General features: G+C 42.7%; 1 protein-coding gene across 7 annotated transcripts in view; it reads right to left on the bottom strand.

Annotated features, from left to right (window-relative positions):
- The window catches only part of UNK (unk zinc finger), a 36,304-nt gene extending 25,441 nt beyond the window's left edge, over nucleotides 1–10,863 (bottom strand). For 4 of the 7 annotated variants that reach the window (XM_046676193.1, XM_046676190.1, XM_046676191.1 and 1 more), the window contains exon 1: nucleotides 10,461–10,705. In XM_046676193.1, the coding sequence (XP_046532149.1) occupies nucleotides 10,461–10,564 (104 nt within the window). In that variant the 5' untranslated portion in view covers nucleotides 10,565–10,705. Of the gene's footprint in view, nucleotides 1–5,779; nucleotides 5,945–6,233; nucleotides 6,489–7,493; nucleotides 7,582–10,460 lie in introns of all 7 variants that reach the window. The other 3 variants (XM_046676195.1, XM_046676196.1, XM_046676197.1) reach the window with 3 other exon arrangements.
- Between the last annotated feature and the right edge of the window lie 2,291 nt (nucleotides 10,864–13,154).

Below are 13,154 nucleotides of genomic sequence, written 5' to 3'. Positions count from 1 at the left end.
TGTGACAGGTGTCCCACGTATAAAAAAGTAGAGAAAGGGGCCAGCCCCGTGGCGCAGCAGTTAAGTGTGTACGTTCCACTTCGGCGGCCAGGGGTTCACCGGTTCGGATCCTGGGTACAGACATGGCACCACTTGGCAAGCCATGCTGTGGTAGGTGTCCCACATATAAAGTAGAGGAAGATGAGCACGGATGCTAGCTCAGGGCCAATCTTCCTCAGCAAAAAGAGAAGGATTGGCAGCAGTTAGCTCAGGGCTAATCTTCCTCAAAAAAAAAAAAAATGTAGAGAAAGATGGGCACAGATGTCAGCTCAGGGTGTCTTCCTCAGCAAAAAGAGGAAGATTGGTGGCAGATATTAGCTCAGGGCTAATCTTCCTCAAAAAAAAAAGTAAACTCTGGTAAATCTTTATAAAGTGAATGACTATTAGAATGCCATTCTGTTTATGATTTGTAAAATCTGATTTGGACACATATGTAGAATAGTCAGATTTGAATAAAAAGTCAAATAGGGAAGACAATGATGGCCTCTGGAGAAGCAACAGGAAGAGATGGTGCTGCATCCCTGCATGTGCTCAGAACTTGATGAATTCCTATATGCACAATGAACAGCAACATGTGAGCCCAAGAAAAAGGGGGCAACAGACTGAGCTGACAGAAGAAACTCACCCTGGATGCCCCACAGCCTGGAGGTCACGGCCCCAGAGGGCTGTGAGCCTGCTGCTCTCCTGGCCAGTCAGTGGTCACTGCTCACAAGCCTCACACAGGGGTGGCAGAGATCTGGCAACATGATAGAAGTGCCTATACCCCTAAGAAGCCATCAATGTTCATCTTTATTATAGCGAGTCTCATAAAAACTGAATTTCATCTTTTTTAAGCAATATACAAGCTTTATCATGGAAACAGAATCTTATGGTCCTGTTCTTAAATATTCTTTATTGAAATCTAACCACAACGTGATAGGGTTCCACAACTAGCAAAGGAAAGAAAGCAAAAAACCCCCAGTCATTGTCAAAGATTGTATTGTGTCCAAAGGCTCAAACGACACATCTGTAATCTACTGTTTTCTATATTCATATTAACCCTACTGGCTATGTTTCTTCCACATACCTAACTCCTAAAAAGGAATTTAGCATAGAGCTCATAGTTCATGGCTTATCAAAGATTCTTCATTTTTAAGTTTGAGAATAAAATATTTTTTAACTTCAGGAAGAATATTAGGAGAGCAACCCACAACTAGAATATACGACTATGTACTGGGGGCTCTGGGGAGAAGGAAAATAAAAAAAAGAAAACTCAACCCTTTAAAAGAAAAGCAGATAAGCAGATTAAGAATCCTAAATTATTTATCCAAGTGTATGTATATATACATATACATATAGTCATGTGTCACTTAATGAGGGGGATATATTCTGAGAAATAAGTCATTAGGCAATTGCATCATTGTGTGAACATCATAGCGTGTACCTGCACAAACCTAGACGGTGTAGCCTACTATACACGTAGGTTATATGGTACTAAACTTATGGGACCACTGTCAGACATGTGGTCTGTCACTGACCAAAATGTCACCATAAGGCGAATGGACTGTATACACATATATATTATATATAAAAATATATATTTCTTACAATTTGCTGAAAATCTTTCATTTTTGAAGAGCTTTAAGTAACCTACCAGTAGTTCTAGATTCAATGTTCATAAGGACACACATACACTGTTTTGACACCAAACGTAACCCAGAAATCATTCAACTTTGTAACAATAACCACACCAGCGGGAGCTGCCAAAAAAAGGCTTTTAAAAAACATGGCCAGGGGCCGGCCCGGTGGCTTAGTGGTTAAGTTCATGTGCTCCACTTCGGCAGCCTGGGGTTCACCAGTTTAGATCCCAGGTGTGGACCCACACATTGCTTATCAAGCCGTGCTGTGGCAGGCGTCCCACATATAAAATAGAGGAAGATGGGCACAGATGTTAGCTCAGGGCCAGTCTTCCTCAGCAAAAAGAGGAGGATTGGTGGTAGATGTTAGATCAGGGCTAATCTTCCTCATGAAAAAAATAAAAATAAAAAACACAGCCAAATAAAGCTAAAATGGTGGTTGGTAAATAGTTGGACAATTCTTTTTTTTTTTTTTCCTTAAAGATCTTATTTTTTTTCCTTTTTCTCCCCAAAGCCCCCTGGTACATAGTTGTATATTCTTCGTTGTGGGTCCTTCTAGTTGTGGAATGTGGGACGCTGTCTCAGCATGGTTTGATGAGCAGTGCCATGTCCGCACCCAGGATTTGAACCAACGAAACACTGGGCCGCCTGCAGCGGAGCGCGCGAACTTAACCACTCAGGCACGGGGCCAGCTCCTAGTTGGACAATTCTGATAAAGCACTATACAGCTATAGGGATCTGGCTTCCAAATCTTCTGAAGTGATCCTGGTTTAGAACATTCTGGCAGAATAAACAAGCTCAGATAGCATTATTCAGGCAAATAAAATAAGTGTCTAGTGAATTTCTGAGTGTCTGAATCTTTAAGAAAGGCTTTGATCCTATAAGTGGCTTTTAGCCAAAGAGTAGATACAGTAAGAACTTAGGGCCAGTATGAACCTCCTAGATACAATGAAACTACCCTAACCCACAGATACACACACAGGAACCCAGAGTACAAGTGCTACAGGCACTTAAGCAAGGGCTTTAAAAGTACATTTGCCACTCACTGGCAAATGATTTCAGTCCACTCTTCACTGGGAAAAGTCTGACACCTGTGAGTTGTCCTGGTACCAAGAACTAACAAGAGCCATAAATTTGGTGTCCAACTAGTCCTATGTGTTCTTGGCTCCTTCTTTCTATAATTGTCCCTTTGCCCTTAGGATCCTGGAATTAGTAAAACGGAGGAGAGAAAGTTCATGTAAGGGTCATTCGCATCACGGTTTTGGAGAATATGTGAGGAGTAGTGAAAACCCTGGTTCATGCTCCCCTAAATTAGATAACACCTTGGCTTGATTCCATTTTCCTGTACACAGCTGGCCTGAAAAACCTCCAATCCAATGAACATTTTAGTATATCCGTTTAAACTGGTGTGTTATTTCGTACAGTTTTCTCTTACAACTAAGTTTTTGGCCCTTTAAGAGTGTAACATACAGGCAGTCCGATGGAGGCTATAAGAAGAATGGCGACTTGAAGTAAAATCAGAATGGATGTGGGGGCTGGCCCAGTGGCGCAGGGGTTAAGTGCGCGCGTTCCACTTCAGCAGCCCAGGGTTTGCCGGTTCGGATCCCAGGTGCGGACATGGCACCACTTGTCAAGCCATGCTGTGGTAGGCGGCCCACATATAAAGTAGAGGAAGATGGGCATGGGCGTTATCTCAGGGCCAGTCTTCCGTAGCAAAAAGAGAATTGGCAGCAGATGTTAGCTCAGGGCTAATCTTCATTTAAAAAAATTTAAAAAAGAAGGGATGCAGACGAGAGAAGTGTGCTCTGAAGACAGCCCTGACCCACATGTGCCCTATAAATTGAAGAATCTACTTTAGTGTGGATGTAGCTAAAGAAGGCATTTGATTAAGGCTGTTGAAGGAGGCAGCAGTGCAACTGAAAGCAGTAACTTAGGCCTTGTTCAAATACTGATAAGAATAGTACTTCTGCCATGCTAAGTGCCAGGCACTGCTTTAAGCACTTTATGTATATTAACTCACTTAATCCTTGTAACAATCCCATGGGATAGGTAATAGTGGTATCCTCGGGAAAGTGACACACAAAGAGGGAAGTCACTTGCCTAATGTCCCACAGCTAGCAAGTGGCAGAGCTGGGCTTCAAACCCAGACAGTCCAGCCCTGGAGTCGGTACTCTTAAACACTATGCTGTTAACTACACTTTTCTCAACAAGAGTAGTAGCAAATTAGCATAAGTGACTCTCTAGAAGCTGTTCAAAATATGTCAGGGAGTTTTTTTATTTTTTTTAATTTTTTGTCAGGGAGTTTTTGACAGGCCCTAACTAGAATACCACAAAATAAGTTACTAAAAATAAAAACAGAAATGTTAACTTTAACGTGCTTTACTGGATATTTAATATTTATTTTATGTATTCACTATGAAGTACTCTTAGTTCAACAGTAAAAATTTTTTTTTTAAATAAGAAAATACAAGTACGCGTTTCTAATTTATGTTAGGTTTGAATAGGTTTGATTTACACAAATCCTAAAGTGGCAGGCTATCAAATGCCTGCCACCTCTTGGCAGTAAAAGTGACATCAAAAAGCTACAGTAATGTTCTTACCAAAATAAATAAAAACTTAAGATATAAAAACTACTACTTAAAACTTTTAAACCATAAAACACCATGCCAAAGGTTTTTATCAACCTCTTCTTTTCTAAGCATAACTACCTCTCCTCAGTGGGGGTAGTCTTGTGAATCAGCCAAATTTAATAGGAAGGTGGGAACACGGGTATTCCCCTTCCTCATCAGAAGTTATTTTTTTAGGACTCTCGGTGGCCATATGGTGTTTCAAACACTAATAGGAAACAAATGAGTCAACTTACGAACACAAAAAGCAAACTGTGGTATAAAGAATAAGGACAGGGAGGAAACATTTCAATAAGTCAGATATGACATGATGATACTGTCACAGGCCTTAGTATCTTCTTTAACTCCTAAATAAATTGACCCACCAACAGGAAAAAGGTCACCTGACAGAGAACGCTATGAAATTTTAAGTTGCTAGACTCCTTTCCATCTTCTCCTCCTCATCAGCTCTTGATACTGCTGTCAAAGTCTACACACTGGCAAAGAAAAAAGGGGTGAAAGTTGAGGGGGTTTATAGAGAAATAATAAAAAGTCTGTTGTGATTATTTGAATTAAAATATTATAGCCACTGATATCATTTTAAATGCCTAAAACATATGGCCTATCCTTAAAGAAATGCCCATGTGAACATTAAAACAATCCTCATGATACCTGAAGAATGGAATCTATCACATTTTAGCAGAACAGCAACCTTCTCTTCTACCTCCCACCCACCCTAGGAAGCAAACACAATTCATTTTACAAAGTCATTGAGAAAGATGTGCTTGTTCCTTATAACGGCTGTCAATTCGGAGACAATTTAAAGTACAACTACCATCAACTAGGAGTCTCAAACTTGCTGAGTATTCACTTATCTCAAAAGCATCCCCACAGACTCACAACATGGGGGCATTCACCTAGAATGGATACACAGGGACCAAGGCAGTGAGAAGGCTAGGCAAAGGGCACCAAGGAGCTTTGCACAAACTGCAGGCTTTCCCCATACTCAGCGATGCCGATATATCAATACATCAGGCAATAACAATGCTTCATAGGCCATGTGCTCTAAAGCCTCTCTAGTAATGGGGACTCATACGCACTGATTTTTTTAAAGTCTTTTAAACTGAAATGTAATTTTTTAAATCTTTTAACTGAAATGTAATTTACACAACATAAAAAAATCACCATTTTAAAACATACATTTCAGCGGTTTTTAGTATATACACCATGCTGTGTAACCATGACCACTAATTCCAGAACACTTCCATCACCCCAAAAAATAAATCCCATACCTATTATCATATGCACTGATTTTACCCAGACTTTCTCCGCAGATCTCTCTGTTGCCCATGAGGGTATTTTAAGATGGCTGGCTGGGGTAAATCTATACAGTGGTTACAGTAAGAAAACAAGAAAGCTACATTGTCCAGAAGGATCCTGAACCCAAATTCTTGGCATTTTTAGCAATTAAGCTAATATAATTTCTATATATTGGCTAAGAATGGCAGAGAAACTTACATTCAACATCCATCTTCAAATAACACATTAGTGTGCCCCAAATTCATCCAAGATGTTAAAAGAAGAGAAGACAATCTACTAGGATTAGCCATAACTGTCCATAGTTGCAATTTCAAAATACAGAAGACGCATATGTGGGAAAACCTCCTTTAGTATCAAGCATAGCTGGATTAAAAAAAACAACAACAACAAAACGAAAAACTTAATCATTAAGCAAACATTGCCCCATTTGGGAAAACAATCCCTAGACCAGTCCATGTTTAAAGTAACGTAGCTTTAAACACAACCTTACTTTTATCACTCTTTTGACCTAGAGTCTCTCCTCATGAGAACAATAACCTTTAGCACAGGTCTGGCAGGAGAGTCTGCAGATGTGTGGTGCTCAGGCCTTTGCAGGGCTCTCATTACCTAAGTGAGCTCATGGCTTCTAAGACACACAGGAAGGAGACCTCACCTTCAGGCATCAGGGTGTTGAAAGCGGGAAGAAGTAGCTCCACGAGGGTGTCTTGCTTTTGTGCACTTATCTGGGGTGCTATTTCCAGAGTAGGAGCTCCTTTATAGAGTGTGCCCAAGATGGATTTCTAAGTTGCGCTCAGAGGTGTCCAGCTGCCCTCACCAATAAGTCACAGTCTTTGTAGGTTGATAGAAACCACCAGTCAAAGCAGATGCATATGGATTGTGGGGAAGCCTTCTTTAGTATCTAACATAGCTGGATTAAAACAAAAAAACTTAACCATTAAGCAAATCTTCACTTTAACCATTAATTTAGATTATAGCAAATACCAACTAGGTGCTAAGCTTGAGTCTACGCTTAGCACGGGCACTTAAGACTTATTATTGGGGATTTTGTGGACTTGATTAAAGGCTACAATGAACTTTCAATTTTTGTCCTGCAAGAAATTAGTCCTACTTGATAAACAAGTAAACCAGATCCAGAAATTACCAATGGTTATTGGTAATTTAACTCATCCTGGCTGAGGTTTCTAAGCAACGCTTCCAATGACCTCTGTTGTGCAACAAGTTGTACTGTAGTAATGTACTTACAGTTTTATTGCAATATGCAATAACAATTTAAATACATGTTTGTTTCCTGGATTTTCCAAAACACAATCAGATCAATCAAGTGAAGTTCACAATATTTATATAATGTACAAACTAACAAATTCACCTCAAAATAGTTATCTATAGAAGTACTACTACATTTCCTTTGTTTAAAGATGCCCAGGAAACAGTCCTAAATTAAAATGACTCCTGACTAGATGAGGCTATAAAGCATTTATCCTCTGTCTGCCTATAAGAAAGCACCCAGTGACGAGGAAACTCCAAGAAATCTTCACTAAACTAGAATTTCATTTTGGTTTAACATAAGGGAAGTAAGAAGTCAAAGAATCAATGGCAGGTGAAGGAATCCAAAAACGGCTTAATGTCTTTGAGGCTTACATCCTTTCATAGGGTCAAAATAATGAAGTCAGAAACCTGGGTATTTTACAGGTTTTTTTGGTGACCTTTCACCCATACACTTTTAATAATGTAATTGCTGTACAGCAAAAAGCCCAAAGTTAATTAAATTTGTAGATACATTTTGGAACTTAATTGCTCCAAAACTTCCCATTCTTAAATCTGTTTACACAAAATTCTTCTAATATATAATATGGACTTGTTCTGAATAAAGCTGCATTAAATCTAGACTTTTTCAAATAGAAAGAGAAATTACCTAGCAAGAGGTCACATAGTTCTTGCATTAGAAGAGTCCTGATACATGCACATCATCATTTTCCTGCCTGCTAATCAAATCTCTGGAGCTGTACAACAGAGGAAACTCTGATGTAACTGTTTCTAAAAGGCTGGATTCCTCAGGTCTACAACAAGTGCCTGCTATACCACTTTACTGAAAGGATCACTTCAAAGTTTCCCTTAAAGCAAAATTATTCAAGAGTTTAGAAAAAAATACCAACAAAATAATTATCCTTCAAACTATGTTATGAATAATCCTCTTGGTTTAGGAAAACAAGGGCTCAAACTCTAGGACTTCAGTTGTGGGACAAGAATAAAGGGCAAGGAGGCACTGTCTGCCATTATGATGACTGGAACTCAATTTTAATGCAAATTTTTTCTGGATTATGCAAAGATTACTACATGTCACATAATAGTATCAGGCACAAAAAATACACAAAATTAATGTAATTAACTGTCGATTGCCATACTGTGACAGCTGCGTGTTGCTATGATGCTGAAAGCTATGCCAACGGTTTCTCAAATACCAGCAGGGTCACCACGGTGGACAGGTTTCAGTGGAGCTTCCAGACTGAGAGAGAATAGCAGTAAGGACCTGGCCACCCAAAAACACTGGCCATGAAAACCCCGTGAATAGCAGCGGAGCAGTGTCTGACACAGCACCGGAAGGTGAGAGGCTGGTGCAAAAAGACAGTAGGGTTCAGCTCTGCTGTCCACAGGCTCACTAAGAGTTGGAATTGACTCCACAGCATTAACACCACCACCACTATAATTAACCAATAAGGAAATTTTAAAGGGTAAAAAATTTGACAGGCAAAAAAATACAAACATTCAAAACACAAGAGGTCTGTATCTGTATTCAACAATGGGATCAATACAATAGAAAAGACCATATTTAGACTGGAACAACTTCTGGAAATTCATGCTGCAAGGAAGAAGAAAAACTGCGGGGCAGCTCAACATTTTCTAGCAAATCAAAATAAAAATGTTCCTGCCTCCTAACCCCCAAGGGCAACAACAAACAGGTTCACCTTAAAAAAAAAAAGAAAAAAAATTAGAGCCAACAAGTCTACTGCTGCCATGACCTACGTCCTCCTGCTCCTCAGACCTGGGATGACAAGGGACTGAAGTTTTCCAACTCATCACAGCTTCTGCATGCCCATAAATATACCAAAGAAGACAAGTGACCTCTGATTTTTAGAGGCAAAACATAAATATAAACATAAACACACACACACAATGAACACATAACATAGAGATGGGAACACCTACAAGCTCCAAGCACCCAGTCAAGCTTGGGGGATTCATCCACTGTTGAGTTACTAAGTCCCCTCAAGAGCTGAGACTGAGTACTCTGCACTTACCCCACAAGGAATGGAAAGACAGGTTTTAAACAAATGAGCATCAGGAGGACAAAGACTCAGAAATTAACATTTACACAGCTGCTGACTTGTTTCATCTGTCAATTCCGAAAGGATCAGAAAGCCTTTCTAGTCTAGATTCCATAGTACACGCAATGACAACACAACATAGAAACAGAGGTTTCTGTTTCTCACATCACTCACTATTACTATGTTATAGGTATTTTACTAAAAAAACGTGATCCGAGCAACCAGGGATTATAAAGAAGCTCCAATTAGGTGAAGTCTGCAAATTTCCAAATCAAGACCATACTGTTGCTTGACCGCACCATTCAACTGACCAGTAGTCTCTGAGGTAAGACCACCTCACCAAAACCAACGGAAGGATTCCAGAAAGAACCCCAGGAAGAAAGGACCAGCACAGCAACGGCCACATTAGAAAAGCTGTGGTTAACATGAGTCAGACTGTAGCCAAGAAAAAGCTTCAAACGATCTCAACCAATAGCAGGGAATCTCAGAAAGAAACCAATACACTTCCTAAAACCGGTGTTCCCCAATCCCAGGACAGCTTCCCGATGGGTCCTACTGCCGTGAGGGACAAACAAGCGCTCCTCCCGTCCACTCTGAGATCTTTCTACTCCCAGACGCTTCCTGTTCTCGGTTCACCTGGTGGCATTCCTGTGTGGATGGATCTTAAGGGTGGTTCAACCCCCAGGTTCCCAATCTCCAGCAAGCCTGAGCTACACCTGGGGGTCCTTCTAAGCGTGCACATCAATCGGGAGCCCAGGGGAACGAGGGGCGCTCAAAGAGCTTCAGGGAAAATGGAAACCGACATTTGGCTCATTTAACAGGAGGGCCCGACTCTTTTCATCTTTCTTTCTCCCAAAGCACCTTGCACCAGGTACTTGCTTAATGTGCCTTGAAAGGAAATAAAAAGACGACGGAGACCTACACTTAGGTTTTCCATCTTCCTGGACTCTGGTACTGTCAGCATTTGGGGCTCCCTGATGCCACATTTGGGTTGGGCCTGAGGTCATGCTCGGACCCCATCACCCTCGGGGTCCGGACTCGGGCTGCGTTATCTGTTTAAGTGAATAAAGCACGAGTGGCCTCCGTGGACAACATAGGCCCTTAGAGACAAAAGGCCTCCTGTGCACAGGACGTGGGTCGCCTGACAGGACTTCACGCTAATGGTCATTCATAGGCCTTTCGAGGGCTGGCCCTAAGGAACTCATCCTGGTAGTGTCTTGCACTTCTTATCGCCCCGCGAGTGCTTGGTCCTGTGGTTTTACGGTCTGAGGAACAGTTAGGCCTCGAAGGCCTGGCTAAGATGTGTGCACTCCGCACCCCGAGCTCCCGCCTTCCCCACTCAGTGGCGGGGCCCGAGTTTCCCGCCCCACGGCCCGACCAGAGGTTGGTGGCAGTTGGAGGCAGTTGGGACCGGCCCCAGCAGGTTGGAACCGGTCTGGGCCGGGCCGGAGGAGGAAGGGGGGAGGGAGAGGCCGCCTCGCGCTCTCCCTGCGCGCGTGACTCACGCTGGCCGCTGACGTCAGGCGTGCGCGCGCGGCGGGGGGGGCTCTACGTACGTGTAGTGCTGCGGTTTCTCGGGCTGTGCCTGCAGCACCTGAGCGGTAGCGGCCGGGGGCGCCGAGGAAGCTGCGGAGCCGCCGGGCCCGGGGCCCTTCGACATGGTCCTGTCTTCCTGCCTCTTCGCCGCTCCCCTTTTATTATTCAGTCTGCGCGGTCCGCGCCGAGGACCCAGTGCGCCTGCGCCGCGCCACGAGAACGTGAAGACCCCCCACACGGCAGCAAGGGTTGCTGGGAGTTGTGGTCCTAGGTTCCGCTGAAATTTTACCGTCGGCAGAGGGTTGCTGCCAAAGGGACGGACCACAGTACCCAGGGATCTTTGCAGACGGTGTCCCGGATGCTGGTGGCCCGCGATGGCTTCTGGGGATTGCAGTCCAGCCGCGTTTCTCGTCCCCACCAGCGTGCTTCCAGGTTCGTAGAGGAGCTTTTCCTTGAAACTGGAGCCTTTGGAGTAGAAGGGGCCCAGAGCTAGAGAGCGCTTAAGGACTTCTGTGAAACAGTTCCAAGTGTACTTTCACTGCCAACAGTGTAATAATTAACCTCGCTTCCGTACTTAGTGCAGTTTGGGCTTGGTTCTGATACAAGCCCGGAGCAGTGCTTAAGAACCTGTATCGCCCGTTCTTAGCTCTGGGTCTTTGTGCCGCGGGTACCTGGAGTCCGCGAACAGCCCCCTCATTCCTGCAGCCGGACTAACCTGAGAGGCAAGAAAGAAAAGTCTGACTGCCGGAAGTCAGCTTGATAAAGCTTTGCTAAAGAAGAGCTGCATGATCCTCTGTTCCCGCGCCTTTAGTGAAGCGCTACATAAACATTTACCAACCCTGAAACCTGAAATTCCACGACTTGGGTCCCTTCTCAATTCAACAGCTGGCCAGACCAACTTGTTTCCAGTACATTAGGGGCCAAGGGCGAATTTAATCTCCGTCTAGAATAGTCTCAGGTACACTGGCAAGTTGTAGGGGTGTTGGGAAGCATCACATTGTGTCCAGAGGAAGGGCCTGGGTTTGAGTAGGGGGTGCGGTTTATAATCCACTCCAGTTTCCTGCTCTGGACGGCAGCCTTCCTATTTGGGAAAATATGTCTCCCCTCTCCGCCAGTCGGACAAAGTTGCTCACTTTTCGGTCTTTGTCAGATAAGCCAGTTCCCCCAGACCTAGGTATTTGGGGTTTTTTTTTATATTTTTATATATTTTTTTAAAGATTGGCACCTGAGCTAACATCTGTTGCCAGTCTTCTTTTTCTTCTTTTTTCTTTTTCAAAAGATTTTACTTTTCCTTTTTCTCCCTAAAGCCCCTGGCTACATAGTTGTATATATATAAAATATATACATACATAAAATATATATGTTTTTTAGTTGTAGGTCCTTCTGGTTGTGGCATGTGGGATGCCACCGCAGCACGGCCTGACGAGCGGTGCCATGTCCGCGCCCGGGATACAAACGGGCAAAACCCCGGCTGAAGCGGAGCGCGGGAACTTAACCACTGGACCACAGGGCCGACCTGACCTAGGCATTAAATTGTGAGCTTTTACAAGGTTCTTCACAGATATTTTAATGCTTGTCACTTAACTTTGTTTTCCATATTGAATCTGCTTAAATCCATTGTTTTTAAGACTATTTTATTAGCTAGGATTATGTTAACTAATGATCTCATTAAAGAAACGCATTCCGGAGAACCTTAGAGGGGTGTGTGTGACGGGGAGGTGAATGGAAAATTGGTCGTTTGTAAGAATGATAGATACTTATTTTATTTGGTTCCGGGTAGCCTCACATCAACAGCCAAATTTTCAGCCTATGAAGTTGAGAAACTGGTATTTCTTTTTTTAATTTAATTTAATTTAATTTTTTGAGGAAGATTAGCCCTGAGCTAACATCTGCTGCCAATCCTCCTCTTTTTGCTGGGGAAGACTGGCCCTGAGCTAACATCCGTGCCCATCTTCCTCTACTTTATATGTGAGATGCCTGCCACAGCATGGCTTGCTAAGCAGTGCCATGTCCGCACCCGAGATCCGAACCAGGGAACCCTGGGCCGCTGAAGTGGAGTGTGTGTGCTTAACCGCTGTGCCACCAGGCTGACCCCTAGAAACTGGTATTTCTTCAATTGCCAAATCGGTTGTTTAACCACTGGGGGCGTTTGAAGATGAAAAATTCCAAAAGGACAAATAAAAGGTTTAGTGTATTACTTTAATCCTATTATTAGATGCTAGTAATTGGTTTATATGTTATCCCAAAAATACCCGAGTGTGATTTGAATGCAGAAAATTAGCTCGTAGTGCTAGATTTTAAATGAATAGATATCATCAGTTTCAGAATAACTGTGTACTGGTAGAATTGGGAGATGATATCATCCAAACTGCTTAAATTACAAAAGAGGAAACAGGTACTCAGAGAGGTTAAGTAATTTGCACAGAGTTACTCAGCAAATTGGTGACAGAACAGGAACCAGGACAGTAGCCTAAGTGCTGCCTTCCATTCTGCATTGTTTTGGTTGTATAAACATTTTCAGTTGTTCCCCATTTCCTTCATTGCTTTTCCTCCCCTGCACCAACTTAGGAAAAAGAAAAACATGTCTGTATGACTGCCAAGTAAGAGGGACAAACTGTTTCCCCTCATCATCCTTAATTGGATGAATGTAAATCCATACCTAGTTTCTCCTGGAGCAGCTTTAGATCCTCTCTAATAATCAGCAGAACTGTAAG

Source organism: Equus quagga, chromosome 11 (genome assembly GCF_021613505.1).
Source record: "Equus quagga isolate Etosha38 chromosome 11, UCLA_HA_Equagga_1.0, whole genome shotgun sequence".
Classification (NCBI taxonomy): Eukaryota; Metazoa; Chordata; class Mammalia; order Perissodactyla; family Equidae; genus Equus; species Equus quagga.
The sequence above is the reverse complement of the archived record's forward strand: the minus strand, read 5'-3'. Positions and strand labels throughout refer to the sequence as shown.